This window comes from Hylaeus volcanicus, chromosome 4 (assembly GCF_026283585.1).
Source record: "Hylaeus volcanicus isolate JK05 chromosome 4, UHH_iyHylVolc1.0_haploid, whole genome shotgun sequence".
Lineage (NCBI taxonomy): Eukaryota > Metazoa > Arthropoda > Insecta > Hymenoptera > Colletidae > Hylaeus > Hylaeus volcanicus.
Genome location: NC_071979.1, coordinates 14,070,889 through 14,091,879, shown reverse-complemented (window position 1 = coordinate 14,091,879; position 20,991 = coordinate 14,070,889). Strand labels below are relative to the sequence as shown.

Genomic DNA, 20,991 nt, shown 5'->3' with positions numbered 1-20,991 from the left:
TCTGATAACGAACCAAACAATTCCACGTGTATCATGCACCAATCGAAATAACTCATCGTATAATTAAATTTTGTTATCGGTGTATGATATACGTAACGAGTGTACACGATTTTTGATCGAAGCGCGATATAATTATTGTAAAGTACGTCTTAACTGAAATATCTAATGAATATTTACGCAATTGCTGACTCTCTACAAGTCCCTTTTAGGCAGGGTGTAAGACTATCGAAATTGTATTTTCGTACAGATTTCTACCATGTAGAAGTTTGCAATTTATGTTACTAATATAATATATACCGTTTAAATAAAATTTAAGATCAGTAACATTCTTCTTATTTATTATTCCGACGTTCATTACAGACTTTTTCCTGTAAATACATTCAATTCCTAAACGCAGTTTATTCCTTCCATTATTTCTCTGATTTCCTATTCTTTTTTTTACAACTACATAACTCTTAGCCTACGTTAAGAGTCGATCGAGTTTCAATTAAATATGTAATTATATTAAATTTGATATTAAGCCTTTTAATGTAATATTTCTCATTAATGTAATAAGAAATGTTACATAAAAAATGTTCGTTATTACAGTTGTAGCCAATAAATAGGAACAATAAGGTACATTCCTCCTAGGTGCCGGGTCATACCGGTATCCAGGGCAACGAAAGGGTACACGAGCTAGCCAGACGAGGCTCCCTAGGGGCCGAAGGGGCGGTCGTGTGCTCCTTGGGTGTCTCGGTAGGCCATGTCAGAGCACTGAACAAACAGTGGACCGAAGACCGAAGGTCGCTTCCGGGCCCTTTAGTCATATGGATTGGTGTTGAGACACACAAGAGCCATGCTAATCTAAGCTCAGGCTTATTGTCGGTCTAGTTACGGAGCACAGACACAGTGGAAGGTATTTGGCCAGATTAAGACCAATTGAAACTAAGGGATAACACCACTTGTCCTAGATGCGGGGAAGGTAGATGAAACCCCCCTATATGTGATTATATGGTGTAAGGTGCTAGAGGATTCCTGGAATCTACCAACCTACCAACTTACTGGAGTTAGAGATCGGCAGACTCCTACGCTTTCCGATGATTTTATAATTGAACTGTAAAATATAAAGCAGAAAATACGCAACCGAGCATGAATTAGTGTAACATGACACCATTTTTCAAGCTGTCCAACAAATCCAAATTAAAAAAAAGTTTCTATTAATTGTTTTCATTTATTCTTGACAGAGATCTGTAATGAAATCCTGAAACACGTTTACGACCAAACAAAAGGTAGTAAATATATAAATAAAAACATTTTTAGTTAATACATGTTATATCGTATTGCTAATAATAAATACAGATATAATTAAAATGAAGTGTGGTAATAATGATGAAGACTGATTTAGAAATAAGCGATTAAAACCTGAAAATATTGAAATTATGTTACTATCGATAATAAATTATGTGTAATTGTATTTTATGATACACAAGTTCTTACTTTTTTCACTAGGGTCTCGACTTCCACATTGTCGGTAACCTAAAGTAGCCTTGCGTTTTGTAGAGATATATCCCGGAATGTATAAACTTGGTGCATCTAATCTTCCAGTGGACATAAGTTTGTTAAAATCTTCTTCTAATTTGTTAACAATTGGACCTAAGTGTTAAATCATAAAATAATTAATTAATGGTTCAATAAACGTAAATATGTTATAAATATTATGAATTACCTTTAAAATGTAATAGGAATTGAATGCATGCACCGTTATGTAAAGTTTTAGTTTTTCTATTGTCTATAGATAACATCCATTCAGGAATACCCATGACTTTTCTTACATCCTCTAAAAATTGGGCCCTAAAATAAACATTGTGTATCTGATTCTTGTGTACCATTGTAAAATAATTAATAATTCTTATATTTAAAAATATAACAAATACGATATTGTATATATACTGACACTACAAAACGAGGTGGTTTTCTTATGTTTGAATATTTTATAATATCATTATCTGGTTCGATATTGGCGCAAGCGTATCTGTTACGCCCAAAATCTTTATCAAAAATAACAATGGACCTTCCCATTGCAGTCTGTGATCCACCTAAAGGAAAGTTGGAATCTGTAAAAACTTGTCTTTCTAATCCTATATTAATCGGACCTAATCGGCCTGATATATCTCCTACATAACATCTTAATGGCAAATCAGGCCCACATTCTTGTCTATAGAGCTCATCCTATAAAACGAAGTTTAAATCATTTTATTGAATTAAAAAACTTACTATGTTAAATATAGCTTTAATTAACATTACATTTAAAGGATCAGCCAATTGGGTAAAATGAGGATTCCATATATATCCTCCCGCCACACACCTAGTATCTTTCACATGCACAGCAGCATCAACACCAACTGGATTTACATATATTGCCCAATTGTGATTTTTTGTCTGTAATAAAATTGTCTAAATTCTTAAGAATTTATTATTAATTGGTTAGTATGGCTAAAGTACTTACAACGTTACGATCATGTTTCCCAGGATGTCGGAGTTTTACTTCAATTACAGTTTCGCTCTGACTACCATCTCGATATACTAATTGCGTCTGCAATTATTAATTAATATTAAAGTTTATTATTACATGTTACTATTTTTAATATCTACCGTACCATTCTGATGTAACCATACGCAAAACCTTGTGGATGATGAAAGGAAGCAATTGCTCGCAGTTCGCTAGCTTCAGATGGTGAATATCCTCTTTCTATACTTGAACATGCCCATCTAAAAAAAAAAAAATACACGCTTGGTACTCATTAAGTCCACTGTAAACACTAATATCAGGTCTACCAATATAGATAATGAAATACATATAATTGTATTAATTACAAATTATACTAACTACCTTATATTCTTTTTCTTTTTATGAATCACTATGCTCCTGCCCAATACACTTCTTGATCCAAACAAAGGAAGGATTGTATCGTTATAAGTTGATGTATATTTTTTCCTGTTTTCCAAAGTACCAAATTTTCCACTCAGGTCACCAATTTCATATTGATCAGATGTTCCTTCGCCAGGAAGTGGTGTATTATCTACATTGACATTCAATGGATTCCAATGTCCGTATAAAGATGTACTTTCACATGGAAATTCTAAATCTTCTTCTATGGGAGTCTAAAATATATACATATGAATTATAGAAAATTAAGAGATATCAATTTTCCTCCATTTATCTTACCATATGCACATGATATCCACTCATTATTCCATTGAGACCATCCAAATTGACTTCTACATTTGTAACATCATATTCAGTTTGTTGTATGAATTCCAATTTTCCTCTTAATGGAATATTCTCTCCATTTCCAAACCAATCTTTTGCTACAGCTTTGCGATTATATACTCTGCTGATTCTAAATAAAGATGGTAATATTCAATTTATACTTGTAATAGTAACATAATTTTTAGTAAAAAGAAACTAAATTTTTTATTAAAATTCAGTTATCTATTAAATTTACACTGAGCATGCTAATCTTTCTCCTCTTGCACGTGGCCCATGATCATCGTATATTACCAAGCCTTTTCCTAATATGCTATTAGGTCCAGACAAAGATAGCATTGTATCCGTAAAGAGTTTTCGAGTTAAAAGAGACCCATAAAGTTTTCTGCCAGCAATATCAATTGTACCATGTCTTGTTAGATCACCTACACTGCATAATGTTATTTCAGCCGTTGAACAGTATTCAGGATGATTTGAATCTTGTTCCACCTGCAAAATTTAAATGTGTATTATTAAAAAAAAAAGCAGGTACATTAAATATTATAAATTTCTCAACTAATTTCATTGAATTATTGTACTTTATATGGGTTGTAAGGTTCTCCAACACTCAAACATCTGCCTGTCCAGTTATAATAATCTTTTCCTGGTGGATTATTATGGATCTTCCATCTAAATATTAAGATAATAATATTTATTTTAAGATTTTTGCGTACAACTTTCATAAATATTATCTTTAATAAATACATTTAAGCATGATACCTATGTAATGCTGAATTGTTTAAGGCATTACCATCTGCATGAATTAAATGTTCAATTATAATAGTAGTATCCATTTCAGGGTCATTTTGTGGTTGGCGGAAAATTATTTGACCAACAATAGGGTATCTGTATACAACTCGTGCAGTTATCATTGGCATTTGTCCAGTATTATCTGGTAAATAAAGATTCAAAGTACCACATGTCCATGGTATGACACTCATATCATCAGATTCATTATACCTGATAAAGAGTGTGCATAACATTAACAATATATGTTTCAATATTTTATTATAGAAATAATTTGTTTTATGAAGTTATTACTTATGAAGGACAAGGCTTCGATGAGCTACACTGTGAAGTCCTGAAAGTGGAAGATATGTGTCCCAATAAATTCCACTGAGCTTTGCACTTCCTGGTAAAATATCATTGTGATATGATCCTTCCTTGCGATTTTGAAGTTTTCCAGAAAGATCACCAACAGCATATTGATCTTGAGTTCCAAGCCCTGATGTTACATAATCCTTTAAGCATTTTCTTCTTAAAAAACAATATGAATTAAATAATACATATTTAATCAATCAATTACCTGCTGGTGGTACATTAATTACATCAATGTTACTTGGATTATACATGTTTTTAGTTGTTTTACACACTTCATCGGGGTTGCTTAAAGACACTGTTGTCTGTGGAGGCAATTCATGGATTTTGTATGATTGTATTTTAGTTGCATACCGCAGTCTTGTTTCTAAGTTATTAACTGGTGTTAAGGATATATTAATCCATGTTGGTTCAAATGGTGTTACTTGAGTCAGTGTTACTTCTCCTTTTATCCCTTGTGAATTAATTAATGTTCTAAATAATTGAAAAAGTGAAACAAAATCAAATTCAATGTAAACAGAAAATAATTATAAATATCTATTCAATAAATAATTTATATAGTATATAAGAAAGTAGAAAACTACAATAATTTTTTTGAATTCTTACTTCACAAGAGTAGGCTTTCGATGATTAATCTTGCTACACACTAAAAAGGAATCATCGTGTGTTGGATGAAAAATCACTAAATACAGTATACGATGGGGGCCAAGTAAATCGGTAGGTAGTAGAGATAATTCAGAATCTCTATATAATGTTTTATACATGTTACGATGTTTGGTTGTCACTTTTATTTTACCTAGACGTGAATCAATATCACCAATGGCTTTTCCATCACCAGCATTATTAGGATCAAAAACGGTCTGTAGAATGTTGCAACTTGACTTGTCTAAATTACAAATAAATATAAAAAATTTAATTGATTAAAAATGAATGATTGTAGATGAATATATGAAACATATTGTCTAACAAAGTGTACCTTTACTATCAAAGATGTCGGTTACATAAATCTTCCAGTAATGTTCAGTATAGTCTACACTTTGTAATTTTTGTTTATTAACGTGATATAAATCCGCATAAACCATTGTATCAGTGGTGTTATCACCAGCCTGACCACCTAACCATCGAAACCAAACAGTTCCCGCCACAGGTCCGTAAAATCGTGCTTCCGCAAATTTTTCTACATTTTTCTCAAGTACCTAAATAATTATTAATATAAAAGCATTCATTCTTTAATTTGTACTTCGTACAAAATCTAAAAAGTCTAAAAAATTACCGTGATCGAGGCGCAAATGGTTCTAGCCGAATATGAATCCTTAAGTATCAAGCCCTTGCCCCATAAACCATTTTTACCTGTCAGACTTATTCCTGAAATTTCCACCGATCCTGTTTCATTTCCAGGCATATCTAGTGGTCCAACAAGTTCTGTCAAATCGATGACACTACGAAATTTACAGAATTTTGTTTACTACAGTAAGAAATTAGAATAAAATTGTATTAAAAAAAAAAAAAAAGAAAGAAAATAGCTACCTTTCCCCAACATATCGTTCGTTGCATCTATCATCTACGATAGTGTAATCGATAGGAAACTTCGTGACCGATAAAAACCATTGCTGATCTGGATATTGAAGTGTAGCTTGAAGTGAAAATCTCATTCTCACAGAGGTTTGCGTAGATTTTTCGAATCGAATTTCTCCGTGAAGCCCGCCGGAAGAAATATACGCCGCAAGGCGTAAGGAATGTCCAACGGTAACTACAAAGAAATAAATATAAAATGCAACGTAATAATATAATGAAGATGTGTGGTTTAAAAAGGGGAAGTCACATAAGGTGGGCAAATATTAAGTGTATGTTTTGAAATATATTTTGTAATTTTTTCAATCCATATCACACAGAAATCTTTGGGAAAGTACTGCAGTATCGACGTCCCATAACAAAACCATTAAATGTTTCTTGATAAAACTCGAAACTTTCTATTATGGCACCGCGTTATTATTTGTTTAATATAATAATATTGGCTGTGTTACAAATATGCGAGAATAAGTGTTATCGTGTAACCATTAATGTATTTTAATAAACTTTCTTTCATGTTTGCCTGTGTTGATTAGTAAATGTTTATCTAATGTTGGGAGAATGATTTTTCTGTATACAATATTACTCACCATAACACAATAAAATGAACCACCACATCTTTCCGTGTTGTAGAACAATATTTAACGCATTTTTCCAGTATTATGTATCGAATAACCAACCTGTTTTCTAACCCATACCGTTTCAAGCAGCTACTTTATAATGAAACCAGCCGAGGCTCAAGGTAATGCTGCTTGAGCACTTTCTCATTTCTTCGAACGTGTCCGAACGTTCATGGTGGGGTCCTGTGAGAAAGGGAACCTGTAAACGTGATGACTATACATTTACAGAAGTAGAATTCGATCATAAATAGTCGAAAATAGTCAATATAAAAGTAAAGAAATTCTAGTTTTACTCAGAGCTGGGCGAAGTTACATTTTAAATAGTAAATAAGAAATAATCTATTTTATTTCTTATATTAAGTTTTTAAAATAGTATTTTAAATATTACAAATTAGTAGGGAAACAAGTACAAATTAAAGAATGAATGCTTTTATATCATGATTATTTAGGTACCTGAGAAAAATATAGAAAAATAGAGGAGCTTTAGTGGCGAGAAATCTATGAAACTGCCTCGTGTATTATACACGAAACAAAGTCCTTTTATTAAATCCTCTTGTAGGAGAGATATTATACTATCTTTTTGTTTCTCGAGAATAGTATAAATAATAAAAATTGCATAAATGTTCTAAGAAAGTAAGAATATGTTGAATCAACATTTAATTACTTTCCATGTTCGGGAATATTAATATTTAAAAAAATAATTTAAAAACAATCTGAATCGTCGAGATGCAATTGAAATTTTATCTCCGAATTAATTAAACGTTTATAATATATTATAGTAATACTAAGTATTCGGTTGAATATTAATTTACAATCGCGATTCAGAATAAGTATTCATTGAAGACATTAATCGCGGGGAACTTTTCTACATTTTAATATCTATTGGTTATTATAACTAAAAATTAATTTCAAGCGATCCACGACTGTCACAGGTATTCAAATTCAAGGGGCGAGAATCCGATCCTTCCACGCGCATGCGTGTCTCGTGCCCGTCGTATTTTTATTTGTGTCTAATTACTAACATTTTCTTCATTCTCGTAGCTAGATATTGTGTCGAACGAAGACATATCTTCCGCCATGGGAATTTTAGTTATAAGACGTTAGAATTTAAGTTACTTTAAGTTAAGTTAGTTCTAAGGTCCGCGTGTACAAATGCATCCACGTACAAAATCCATCATTTAAAAAATGTTTAAAAGTCATTTGAGGTACGTTTAAGTATCACTAAAGATTCCAGCATAATATTATTTAAATTTGCTCAAAATCTGAGATGCTGCTCCATTTAATGTCCGATTTCTCGTGAAATGACCCAATATGTTATTTATTACGTTCTCCATTCAATACGTTCACAAGTATAAATGGTTTTCTAATTTCTTGCTGCATGCCATTACTTTGTTATACGTGAATAGTCGTAACCTGAACCAAAAATAAACTTACTTTGCCAAATATTTGGGTTCCTTGCGTTGTAATGTCATTTCCTTCCTCAATTTATTTTCGTTGTCAACAAATGTTTGAAACACATATTTCAAGAACAATGTAAAACTATTTAATTTCGCATTCCAACTTAGAATTTTCTTTCTATGGTACCAGTCACTTGAAATAGTATTTGAAATATTTTTCTGTCGTTTTATCTAGATCAGGTCTCGTTTGCGTCATTTCAACACAATTTTCTTCGAACGAACCTGAAAATTGAAGAAGTTCGTGTATAAAAGAGTGCCAACGACGTACTTAAAACAACGAACATTAATTTGGAAACAGAACTTAATTTCAACTGAATAAAAAACTATTTTATATTTTATTGATTGTTACGTCATCTGTGCCTGGCACTTTAATTTTATCAAAATAAACGTTGCAAAAGGCAGAACGAAATACACACAAAAATTCATCGAATGCGTCTGAAACTTCCTGATATTTTCTGCTCTCGAATATCGGGCAGTTATTTATGGAAACCAAGTGGTTTGGGCATTGGTATACAAATGAGAAATTCTTACAAGATAAAATTGATAAAAATCAAACTTTCTCCGTCGCGATAGCATTAATGTTTCTTTTCTGAAACAAACAATGCTATTTTGAGTCAAAATTGACTTTAACAAATTTTAAAGTTTAATTATCAGTTTCAAAAGTGACGGGCTTTCAATTTTTCAAAAGTTATCATATCAAGAATGTAATGTTAAATAATATTATCGTTCATGTTTAATTATAATCAATGCATTTATGACAAGTGTAAGTATACAAAAATATGTAAGGAATTATTATAAAGGAAATATACAATATACTATTCTAATGTTACTAAACTTTATTTATTTCATGACCAAATGTATGGATAATGTTCTTGTCGATAATCATCCTTATCAGGGGGTAAATTATCCCTAATTATTTGACTCTTTGAAGCATACATTTTTCCTTTCGAATGATTTTAATACAATTTAGTACAAGACTTTTAGGAGATTTTGATTCCAAATCTGAACTAAAAATTTATAAATTCAAAAAACCGATCCGATTTGAATGTACTTGAGAGATTATTGTTTATAGTAAAAAATAAACATAGAAATAAATGTTGTACCTCTTCGTATGAATTTCGAGGAGGTCGTTTCACCTCTTAAACACAAAGGCCAAAATAGAAAAATTCGTGTCGAATATTGTTCGATATTCTTCACGTATGCAACATTTTTAAAAAATCGGAGGAAGACTTTGAACACATTCCTTGTAAACAAAATTCTAGACGAAGCAAGTGTCACTCTACTCCTTAAACAAGTTCCTTTAATTCTAGGTTTACGGAGATTTCTTATCAGTAGACTGGGGATTTTTATGCATTTATAGGAAATTTCAATGTCCAATAACTGCAAACTGCACACAATGTGCAATAACATACAAAAATATTGAAAGTAAATTTCACATTACAATATTTGCAAAGTACAATAAATTCCTATTTAGATTCAATTTTTGTAGGTACGTTTACGAAGATTTTATTTTGCTTAAAGATCCGCAGTCTACCATCAGATTTCTATTATCGAAGTAATGCTTTGATAAATGAAGTCGATTTTCCAAAATTCATTAGGAGGTTTTACCTAAAACGAATTTGAATATATGTTCGCATTTTTATATGGATAGAAGTAAGCATAAATGGTTGCCGAAACATATAAACAGTCTCTGTAAAACCTTGTGAAACTTGGAATGGGTCAAAATGATCGTTAGGAGGTTTTAATAAAAATAAATTTGAATACATGTTCGCATTTTTATATGGATAACAGTAAGCAAAAATGGTTGCCGAAACATATAAACAGTCTCTGTAAAACCTTGTAAAATTTGGAATGGGTCAAAATGATCGTGTTCCGTAAACCCAGCGTTAAATACAGGAGTCGCAAAAATACAGTTCCCCGGTTTAAAAATATTGCTCCCTATTATGTCATTCGTCGTGTGCGTATCTAGCAATTAGCACGATAAGTAGCTCACCGAAAAAAAAAGCTATGAATAGTATAACCCCCTTTTGGAAAAGCCTATACTACGTCGACAACAAAACGGCACGATTCTCCGCGCTGTATTTACATTCTAATTCGAATTAGAACACCGTATCGGCGATTGCAGACGACATACGATAGTTGGGAACGTCAAACCGACCGCTACCGTTTCCTTCTTCGTCGTTGCACGTGTTTAAAAACGCGAGACGCATAAGACTAAGATTATCGTAACCATCCTCTTCCGGGATACCCTTGACTCACATTTTCGTTCCGAAAAGCGAACCCCGGACTGCGAAAAAGGGCTGCAAGACCATCGCCCGTTCGCACAATCCTCGACAAACTGTTTTAGTCGAAACATCGAAAGGGTTGCTATTTTGAGGTGGCTCGCACTAAATATGGTCAGATAGGCGTTGGCGTTGTACCCGGGCAAGGCACCCCTGCTCAAGCACCGCTCCCGTAGTGGGGGAGATCTACCAAAGTTACTTAGACAAGTTCACCTCTATGACTCGGACAGTTGGTTCGTTGTGACCATCTCGCACCATCCTCTTACAAACCAACCGTAGACATGGTAAGTAGGTGCCGGGCACACCGCGGTCACCGTTGTGATTTTTGGATTCGGACGATCAGGAGAGAGAGAGAGAGAGAGAGAAAGAGAGAAAAAAACATGCGAAAAATTTTGCTTCGTCGAAAGTTGACTTTAAAATAATAATAATAAAAAAAAAGTGGAATGTCGCGAAAGAGAAACAGAATAGTTGTGACTAGTGGTGGAAGGATGCTTGACCAATCGTACGAGGGTAAATTTCGATGAAAAGAAAAGTATAATAAAAAAAAAGAAAACAAGAAAAAAAAACAATCAGAAATGAATTGCGTAAACTGTGTCGACGTTGTAAAATAAGTGACGAATTCGGCAGGATGCGAACCTTCATCCGGGATTATTGCGAGTTGTGTTATTAGAGTGCAGTGGTCTTCGACGTTAGATTTTTGGCTATCGGCCCACCCCGTAGTCGAATATCGCTATTTGATTTATTTTCATCAGTGTATCCTAATTCCTGACCGCGTTTATGGAATTGTTGGTAGCCTTCCGTTCCCTTAGTATCCGCGAATTACTCGACTATACTTTCTTGCCAACTTATTCGGGTAAACGGATATTTGGTTACATTAGAATTAACGTTTTTCATTGGGAACACATTTTGTAATCTAATACTTTTGCCAACCTATATATATATATATATATATGGTGGTTGGCATATATATATATTAAATTTTCGCTAACAGCAAATTGTCAAAATAAATGTTTTCAAAGTACATACAAAGTTCTACGATAGCTGTTTGTTTTGTATTTTGGGAAAGATCGGTTCTCTGTAAATCGATTCATTAAACGTAATTTTCCTGATAAGGTAACGCAGCTATTGCTTTCGTAGCTTCAAGTTTCACTCGACGTGTAATCTTTCGCAGCCTCGAGGAACATGTGCGAGTTTCTTGGATATATTACAAAAATTAGTAAATTACGTAACTATAGTAACTCGAGAGGCGGCACGGTATAAGCGGTCTATATTTGTCTTGGCTTCTTTTCAATCATACCGACGATAGAAAGATCCTATTTTTAGCACCTGTGAGTAACGCCTTCCGAATTTTCCACGACTATACTTACACTAACCCACTGTTAGCTAAACATTACATATTACTCTTATGTCAGAATTTTATCATTTAAATGTCGCAGCTACTATATTTTTTATAGGAATTTATTTTCAATTTATTTTCAATTACATTACATTTATTAGGAATTTATTTTCAATTACACGCAAAACTTTTATTCCGTTCTAATTATCCAAAGAATTTTTCATTTATGCGTAACACGAACATTACGCATTAAATATTTTAGTCGATTATCACCGTAGAAATTCTATATGCGAATCAAATCAAATTTCTATTGCTTCGATGGAGATTAAACTCAATGCAGGAATTATACGTACACACGAGTGTGAAATTTTTGTGAAAAAATTTAAAAATACAATTTTCTAAACTCAGTGTTCTCTTAGTGCCAATCAAACTGGGAGGGTTTTGTAAAATTTGAAAAGAAATTTTATCGTATTACGTCATTCAATTGGTACACGTATTGTTAACTCTAAATAAAAAGAAATTAACTTCCACGTTAATAGGTGAATTGGTTGGACAAAATTTGATTTGATATAGATAATCTAGATAATCAAAACTATGCCGTATTAGCAGTGAGAAATTTAGCATCATTAATTATAGCAATTAGGAAAATAAAAATTTGAATCTTTTTGAAATTATAAAACATCTGAATGTTTTGCTTCCAATTTTTGATGCATAATCATCACGTTTTCTAAAATATATATATATATATAAATGATGTAAAAATATATATTCATTGTTTCCCTGAAAATTATTTTAAGATTCCAATCCACATGAAAACTGAAACTTCATTATACGTTAAAACAACAATTAGCGTCCCAAGTTCTTTGACATTCTATCGATATGAAACAATTTCCCTTAGCAGACCATTCTAAATAAAAACAAAAAGATCGTCGAGCTCGATTACATTTCACCAAAAAAGACATTCAGTGGGGTAAAGTTATTTTTATCGATGCTCCGATTTAGGTGGGAAGATGAGTAGATAGGCAGCGGCATTCCTGGATCAAATTGCTGCACCTCTTTGAACTGCGGTCAGCGAAGATTTAAACGGAAAAGGATTATGGTTATTATGTTCAGGATAGAGAATCCTGTTTAAGTGGAATCTCATTAAGTAAATAGCAATTCAATTTTATCTAGCTCACAATCTGATCCTCACTAACTGAACTTCAAAGCGGTGCAGCAATTTAATAAAAAATGATCACTGCCTATTTGCTAAGGTGTTCGACTACGATTAAGTAGAGAGTTTAGTGACTGTACGAAAGCAACGGTTAAAGGAGATGAACGTAGAAAGAAATTTTATATAATTAAAAGAATGTTGAGTTATAGGGAGTGTAATTTGTCATGAGTGTCACTCTTCAAAAAGCCTCATTTTTTCAAATACTGATTTGACATACTAAATATTTTTTGCGGAGGAGATCTTTTAAAAGCAATGTGGGATTCCCCTAAGTGCAAGACCTACCCACTAAAAACTGTCCTCTTGCGTGAGCATTAAGAGAGCCCTGTGAACGTCAACGACTCTACTTCTAGTTTTTAATATATTGACTATGATCAATTTTGACAAATACTTAAAACAAAAATTTGTATCTATCTGCTAGTAATTTTCAATAAATTAAATAATTCCTTATAAAATCCTTCTAAGGAGTAAGGAATATTGCACATTACTTATAAATCTCTCCTGTTCGTCTTCCTTATCTAAAGGGCTTGTAATCGCCAACACGACTCGCGATTCCTTCCAGAACTCTTTCTTTCCCTCTACAATATGAATTTTTGCTTTTAAAAGTACAAAAAAAAAAACATGAAAGTGAAAATTGTAAAACTCTGATCTGGCGTATTACTATCTGTGACAGTAATCGATTTTCGAGTGAATGCTCTCCTTTGTATTCTATTAATTTTATCATAAATCATGTTTATTTATCGGCAATTAATTTCAGGCGGATAAGGAAAAGAAGAAAAAGACTAAAAAGAAGGAGGAGGCGGCGCCAGCTCCTGCCCCTGAACCTGAACCAGCACCCCCAGCGGAGGAAAAGCCACCAACTCCTACTGGTACACCTAAGGAATCTGGCTCGACCAGAGCCAGCAGTCGTGGCAGCCGCAAAGCAAAACGCACTGGATCCAGTGTGTTTTCTATGTTCACACAGAAACAGGTTGCCGAATTCAAGGAGGTATGCGAAAAAATAAAACGCTAACCACTTATAAGCAATTGTTCTCGAAGTACGTATAACAAATATAACTATAACAAAAATGGCCACGGAATGCTCCAATTCCGATTTAAATGAAATTTTCCAGGCTTATAGAACAGCCGTATTTTTTTTTTTATCGCGGTAGCTCAAGTATACCCTTCAAATTTTGCCTCTCAAGTTGCCAACTTGGAAACGATTAGATATAGAAGAAAAAAGTTTCAACGGATCTTGTAGTACATAAAAAACTATCCAATTTTTGTTAACGAATTTTTCTTCTATCTAATCGTTTCTAAATTACAACTTAAGGGTCATAATTTGAAGGGTGCTTTCGACCCTTGAACTTGAGTTACCGCGACTACAAAAAATATGTATTATTTTTGGTCATTCTACAAGTCTATAAAGTTTAATCTAAATTCGAGCCTTCCGTTAATCAACTTGGAATATATAGTTAATAGTTTGAGTCGTGAATACAATAGCGAACAATAGTTTATTTTCGTTGGATCTATTTTCTAGGCATTCCAACTTATGGATGCAGACAAGGATGGTGTAATCGGAAAGAACGACCTGCGCGCGACTTTCGATTCCGTTGGTCGTCTTGTCACTGACAAAGAATTAGATGACATGCTAAACGAAGTACCTGTGCCGATCAATTTCACACAATTGCTGAATCTGTTCGCAACTCGCATGTCAGGATCAGGTAATTATTAAAGTTTTTCATGAAATAGTCCAGGGGTGGGCAACCAGTGGCGCATTGGATAGATTACAAGTGACGTATCGTATTCTTGCATTTACTTATTCTTTTGAAGTAGTTTTTGTAACAGTTTATAATTTTGGCACAATCAGCGAGGTCTACAACAGTATTGTAGATTGATGATCCAATGACCATGTGTCTTTTGGACTGGCGTAAATTAATTAATTTAGTTGCATGATTGAGCTATTCCTTTCCCACCCCTAAGCAATGAAGATCCTACTTCTATCCTTATTTTCCCCCAAACCGTGAACGTAAGAAGATAGAAAAGGTGCTTAAATTGTATGGCGCATGAAAAAAACTCGTCTAAAGGTTGGCCACCCCTGAAATAGCCACTAGTTCCGTAAATAAATAAAATTCACAATCTTAAATTGCAAGATTAAATTCAATTTAAAATGTTGAAATTTATATTCAATTTTCACTTGTACTCTGTAATTGAAACACATACATTTCAATAGGAGCTTCAATTTGGTTTCAATACTAATTAAAGAAAGGCTATCGATTTGAATAATTGTAGATAACACTTTGTAATATATTATAATAGTCGTAATTCATATTTATCATTTCAGGCACTGATGACGATGAAACCGTTATTGCTGCCTTTAGCACCTTCGATGTGGACGGTAAAATTGATGGTGAAAGGTGAGCAACAAATGCTATTGCTATTGCAGCGCTGATTCCTACCAAATACTATATTATACGCGGCGCGGCCAAACAAAACTATTTGGTCCAATATCTCGGAAACTATCAGGCGTAAGTAAAAAATGTTCGTACCAAAATTGTGAATTACTTGAAAATGCACAATCTTGACGTTTAAGCTTTTTTTCCTAAGCCTAACGGTTTCCGAGATATTATACCAAATAGATTTATTAGGCCGCACCACGGACATGGGATTTACTTTATCGTACACCAAATCAAATTTTTTGCTTAATATGCATTCGATACTTATGATGACGTTACATGTACGATTTAAGTCTGATATGCTGGTGATAACACTGTCTGATACATTTACGGTTTATAACGTAAAATGTTTCGAATTGAATATTTGATATTTTAGTAATATAAAAATTACCATTCTTTTCATAGATTGAGGCACGCTTTAATGACGTACGGTGACAAATTTACTGCGAAAGAAGTCGACGATGCATACGACAATATGTACATTGACGACAAAGGTTTCATCGACACACAAAGCCTTATCGCGATGCTGACTGGTACGGGCGACGAGGATGAGGAATAACTTTAAGTGATGTTCAACCAGAAGAAATTTCTGTTAAACCTCTGTTCATTGAAAACAAAGTCTCGTATTAGTGTCAGGCTCGTTTGGTTTGCTTCCAAAGGACGAAAAAACGGCGATAAAGCAATCATAATCATTCCCTATTGTTTGTTCTTCACTGGTTAAAGTCTTTTTTCTGAGGGAACTGTTTTCAATAATAAAAGTACGTTAATAATCGCCAAGTAAATACAAAATATTCTCTTGGATGTAAAAACAGCGCATCTGACGATAAACGAGGCTTCAAATCTCTATATTATTGTTCATATAATAAAAGTACTTTAAAACTTACAATAACAGTTAATATTGACTTATCATGAACAAGGTTGGTGATAGAGTTACCAGCATCCTAATACAACATCCTCTATCTCTGTTTCTCATTGTATCTCTATACACACAACGATTCTGTTTAAGAGGCATCCTAAATCCTGCCTATATCCTCTACAAACTCAAGCCTTACTAATCTCTGTTGTGCAAACATATTGCTCGAAACTTATGATTCCTGAAATATATTTGAACTCTTTTTTCGAAATTGATCAATGCTAAACTATGTCTACTGGAGTAGTATGCTTATTATCTAAACAAGAGGTATCTGATTGAAATGATAACTTCTCCATCGCATGAACTTATCGATAAATTTAAGAACCATTAAACTTCGACAATAACAAGCATCTTGCAGAAAATATAGGCAATGTAGAAACTTACAACTACAGTTTCAATACACCTGTATATCAACAGCTAATTATAACATTTTATTATATTCATAAACTTTGTCAAAGCTTATATAGAACGAAAAGACTTGAACACTTTACTAATTTATCTATTTTGTTTATTGCACGTGAAGTATAACAGCTTCGCATACTCTTGCAATCTTGGAATAAACTCTTTTTGTTTTTCAGTAAAATAATAATAATAACATGCATAAACAGTATTAAATATTTGATTAACACAGGAATGGATATATCTGTATTGCCCACAGACATGGTAAAAAGAACATCTGCCCCAACATAGTTTAAGTTGTATGTTGCAAATGGAACCAATATAGACACATTTGGTTCAAGAACTGTTATAGTTAACCTATGACTACGTTGTTAATTTGTTTGGGAATTTATAGTAACTCGTGTGACTTTGCACACGAACTTCATGATACCACTACTTTTAACACATTGGACTCTGGAATATCAACAAGTTCCTATAGCGCCAAGTGACAGTGTTTGGTACCTACAGTGAAGTTATTCTATGACACCTACCCTAGTACAGTCTTGGGCTTACATGATTGAATATATCTCTTGAAGGATAACCTCTAATTTATCATAGGGCTGAACTTTGGCTCAGGGGCCCATTTGTTTTTAGTTAAAACTTACCAAATCTTGTAGTTTTTGACCTGAAAAGTCCGAAAATGCAAGTTAAAAGTTTAGGAAACCAATAGTTTAAAAGATACGAGTATTGATAAATTTTAACAAAAAAAGATGGCCCCCTGAACCAAAGTTTAACCTATCATAGGGACGAAGGAACCTTTAATTTGGGCAACTAATCTACCAGTCTTCCAGCATTGAGTTAACAACTTCATGATTATTAATATATCAAATTTTTAGCATCTAGGCGCATTGATCTATCAACTGTCACTCCGACTCTTGCAAACACCACTTACGCGTAAAATTCAAATTGCGTGATGTTGATGCCGCCAATGGTTTATTAGAACCACCTGTTTTATTAGGACTAACATGTGGTGTAGAATCGGAGCTACTGCATCTGAAATGGCGTAACGCTAAGATTGCAAGGAGAGTTTTTTATGACAGAAAAACTAAAATATACAGTCACTGCACTTGAACGAGCAGAGGTAACGTACAAAGACTTGAAAACTGTTGACAACGATTTCCTAGAGAACCGTTTCCCAACGATAAACAAAAAGAGTAGCAATATAAAAGTGAGTTTACATATGTATGTGTTAACGGTTACCCCTATACGACATTTTATGATGGCGCAACCTAACGTCAAGAATAAAAACTATGGCAAAGTTTCGCCTCTATAAGCATACGCTGTAGCTGTATTCTGTGCCTGAGTGGGAGGATTGCATGGAAATGCTATAAGTATTTTTGCATGAAAAATGCTATAATCATCAATTAACTTTTAATACAATATTTTTTAAAAGCAAGTCAATATGTTAGTACTATTTGAAACTCCGGCTGGATATGCTATTTTCAAGGTAAATTACTTTTTAAAAAGTTAACATTGTACATAACCTTAAGAATGTTGCACGTGTTCACATTTAAAATTTTTTATTTTAATATAAACAGCGTATTATGTTAATAATTTTTGTTCGTAGTTACTCGATGAGAATAAGTTATCCAAAGTGGATGACCTTTTCCATGATTTTGAGTCACCTGAAGCAGCTAGTAAAATGTAAGTTAATGTTTCAAAATCATTCTACTTGAATAAAATAAGACGCTTTTATAAAATGGTTATAAAAACTCTAATTATTTAGAAAAATTTTTATATGAACAATTACAATTAATTACATAAATAAATATTTCCTCTAACCCTTTGAGTGCTCTCGCTTGTCTATATGTTCAATTCCAGCCTTGAGACATATATTTTGATATCGCATAAACATTTAACTATTTAATTATAAATGCATAATTATTTAACTTGTCTTTTATTTTACAGAGTGAAATTAAAGCATTTTGAAAAGTTTGCTGATACTACAGAAGCTTTAGCAGCTACAACAGCTGCAGTAGAAGGTAAACTTAGTAAATCATTGAAGAAGATCCTGAAAAAATATTGTGCAGAACTACAAGAACAATTAGCTGTTGCTGATGCTAAATTGGGTAATGCCATTAAAGATAAACTTAGTTTGCCTTGTGTTAGCAATACTGCTATACAAGAATTAATGAGATGCATACGAAGTCAAATAGACAGTTTGCTGGTTGGACTTCCAAAGAAAGAAATGACAGCAATGGCATTGGGTTTAGCACACAGTCTATCTAGATACAAGCTTAAATTTTCACCTGATAAAATTGATACTATGATTATACAAGCAGTTTGTCTATTAGATGACTTAGACAAAGAATTAAATAACTACGTTATGCGTTGTCGCGAGTGGTATGGCTGGCATTTTCCAGAACTTGGAAAGATTATTACTGACAACATAGCATTTGTGAAAACAGTGAAAATTATTGGAACTAGAGAAAATACTGCAAACTCAGATTTATCTGATATATTACCAGAAGATGTAGAAGAAAAAGTGAAAGAAGCTGCAGAGATATCTATGGGAACTGAAATATCTGAAGATGATATTTTAAATATTCAACATTTATGCGATCAAGTTATCGAAATCTCACAGTACAGAGCACAATTATATGATTATCTTAAAGCCAGAATGATGGCAATGGCACCAAATTTGACTGTACTTGTTGGAGATTTAGTTGGAGCACGCTTAATTTCACATGCAGGTTCTTTAATTAATCTTGCTAAACATCCAGCTTCTACTGTACAAATACTTGGTGCAGAAAAAGCTCTATTTCGAGCATTAAAAACGAAAAAAGATACTCCAAAATATGGTTTAATTTATCATGCGCAACTTGTTGGGCAAGCTTCAACTAAGAATAAAGGAAAAATGTCTAGAATGTTAGCTGCTAAAGCATCGTTAGCAACTAGAGTAGATGCATTAGGAGAAGATGGGAATTTTGACCTTGGTGCTGAACATAGAGCTAAATTAGAAGCACGATTAAGAATACTAGAAGAAGGAAACTTTCGTAGAATAAGCGGAACCGGCAAAGCAAAAGCAAAATTTGAAAAATATCAAGTTAAAAGTGAATTTATTCAGTATCCTACAGCTGTTGATACAACACTTCCAAGTGGGAAACGATGGCATTCAGAAACTGAAGAAAAAAAATCATTAATCGAAGAAATTGATACAAAACAAGATGAAGAAGTACCTAAAAAAAAGAAGAAAAGACAAAGCACTGAAAATTTAGAAGAATCAATGACACAACCAGAAGTAAGTCAAGTGAAGGTAGAGGAAGAAGTTACACCATCATCGAAAAAGAAGAAAAAGAAAGTTAAAACAGAAACTGTAGAAGAAGCTTCTAGTGAATCTATCGTGAAAGAGGAAAACCTAGAAGTTTCTAACATATGCGACGAAAGTTCTGAAGTAGTCGAGGGTTAGTATATAAATTGTTTATTCTTTTCTAGTGCCTTTTTTCTTCAAAATTTTCTTTAAATATAAATTTAAAATATACAGTAAATTATTGCCACAAAACATTTTTCAAATGTTTTGTTCCAGAACCAACAAAGAAGAAGAAGAAAAAGAAGAAAAATAAACAAGAATTAAAAGATACAGATGACCTTCAAGAAGCCCAAGATACTGTACTTCCAAGCGAAGAAAGTACTGAAAAGAAAAGGAAAAAAAAGAAGTCTCAAAATGAATAATGTGCAAACTTATAATTAATATCCTTATAACAGAATGTTTTTACAATTATGGTTAATTGTAGATTACAAACTGATTTATTTGAACGTATATTTTATATTAAAATTTAATTACCAAACAAAATCCATTGTTGTCTTTTACCTTAATCATAAGAATTATGATAAACTACGAAATTATTCGGACTTTAGCATCCCTTGCTTCATAAATTGCCCTCTCAGATAATTCCCCAGAATCAGTACTTTCATATATTACACAAGTTCTTGTAATAAAAGAAAAATGAAATCAATATGGTGCCATAAGATAACGGACGCTCTGTCTGGCATCGCAACTTTTAAGTTAAACAAATAAAATGATTGCCAAGGCTACTCTGTCTCAAAACTCTACCAAACTAGTTAACTTCCCCGACAATGGCAAGAGCGGCAAGGATCCTTCAGGTTCCTTGTGCAGTCCGTTGTGCATTATAGATAAACACCAATAAATCACTATGTATATATATATATATACGTCTTTCGCTAGTCAACGAAAACCTTCCTGCTGAAAACGGTAATATTTCGAAAGCGTATATATACGCCTTTCGTCAATAAGTAACGATTTGAAGGTGTATAAATACGTTGAAATACGCGTCTCGTAGTCGAAGAATAATGTAGGTTAATAGCAGCGCGGAATTGAACGCGCAG

General features: G+C 33.1%; 3 protein-coding genes across 9 annotated transcripts; 2 read left to right on the top strand and 1 right to left on the bottom strand.

Annotated features, from left to right (window-relative positions):
• Positions 1-29: 29 nt before the first annotated feature.
• LOC128875655 (uncharacterized) lies at positions 30-20,801 on the bottom strand. Of its 7 annotated transcripts, XM_054121430.1 has the most exons (22): positions 10,024-10,296; positions 8,008-8,252; positions 6,544-6,772; positions 5,912-6,134; positions 5,658-5,823; positions 5,361-5,580; positions 4,991-5,270; positions 4,593-4,858; positions 4,328-4,511; positions 4,007-4,246; positions 3,826-3,916; positions 3,486-3,736; positions 3,206-3,380; positions 2,870-3,141; positions 2,637-2,748; positions 2,486-2,572; positions 2,284-2,418; positions 2,133-2,208; positions 1,934-2,075; positions 1,706-1,830; positions 1,477-1,632; positions 30-1,401 (listed from the first exon to the last, which is right to left on the bottom strand). In XM_054121430.1, exons 3-22 carry the CDS (start codon positions 6,569-6,571, stop codon positions 1,310-1,312), a joined length of 3,321 nt encoding a protein of 1,106 aa, XP_053977405.1. In that variant the 5' UTR covers positions 6,572-6,772; positions 8,008-8,252; positions 10,024-10,296; the 3' UTR covers positions 30-1,309. The 7 variants fall into 7 exon arrangements, with proteins under 7 accessions (XP_053977405.1, XP_053977403.1, XP_053977402.1 ...); XM_054121428.1 differs by lacking the exon at positions 10,024-10,296 and adding an exon at positions 20,456-20,801 and having other exon boundaries at positions 1,934-2,208; XM_054121427.1 differs by lacking the exon at positions 10,024-10,296 and adding an exon at positions 17,537-17,814 and having other exon boundaries at positions 1,934-2,208.
• Positions 10,453-16,182, top strand: LOC128875661 (myosin regulatory light chain 2). Its single transcript, XM_054121445.1, has 5 exons — positions 10,453-10,596; positions 13,616-13,846; positions 14,378-14,561; positions 15,182-15,254; positions 15,699-16,182. Exons 1-5 carry the CDS (start codon positions 10,594-10,596, stop codon positions 15,850-15,852), a joined length of 645 nt encoding a protein of 214 aa, XP_053977420.1. The 5' UTR covers positions 10,453-10,593; the 3' UTR covers positions 15,853-16,182.
• Positions 17,908-20,437, top strand: LOC128875658 (nucleolar protein 58). Its single transcript, XM_054121438.1, has 4 exons — positions 17,908-18,091; positions 18,212-18,288; positions 18,553-20,048; positions 20,171-20,437. The coding sequence occupies exons 1-4, from the start codon at positions 18,047-18,049 to the stop codon at positions 20,314-20,316; spliced, it is 1,764 nt and encodes a 587-aa protein (XP_053977413.1). The 5' UTR covers positions 17,908-18,046; the 3' UTR covers positions 20,317-20,437.
• Positions 20,802-20,991: the final 190 nt, after the last annotated feature.

Bases quoted from the DNA above. Each gene is read 5' to 3' on its own strand.
- LOC128875655 (XM_054121428.1), bottom strand. From the start codon at position 6,571: ATGTGGTGGTTCATTTTATTGTGTTATG. The intron at 3,142-3,205 runs GTAAGATAAATG...TATATATTTTAG, and splicing joins GTGGATATCATGTGCATATG to ACTCCCATAGAAGAAGATTT. The intron at 1,831-1,933 runs GTCAGTATATAT...TGTTTATTTTAG, and splicing joins AAACCACCTCGTTTTGTAGT to GGCCCAATTTTTAGAGGATG.
- LOC128875661 (XM_054121445.1), top strand. The intron at 13,847-14,377 runs GTATGCGAAAAA...TCTATTTTCTAG, and splicing joins AGGTTGCCGAATTCAAGGAG to GCATTCCAACTTATGGATGC. The intron at 14,562-15,181 runs GTAATTATTAAA...TTATCATTTCAG, and splicing joins AACTCGCATGTCAGGATCAG to GCACTGATGACGATGAAACC.
- LOC128875658 (XM_054121438.1), top strand. From the start codon at position 18,047: ATGTTAGTACTATTTGAAACTCCGGCTGGATATGCTATTTTCAAG. The intron at 18,289-18,552 runs GTAAGTTAATGT...TTTATTTTACAG, and splicing joins CCTGAAGCAGCTAGTAAAAT to AGTGAAATTAAAGCATTTTG. The intron at 20,049-20,170 runs GTTAGTATATAA...GTTTTGTTCCAG, and splicing joins AAGTTCTGAAGTAGTCGAGG to AACCAACAAAGAAGAAGAAG.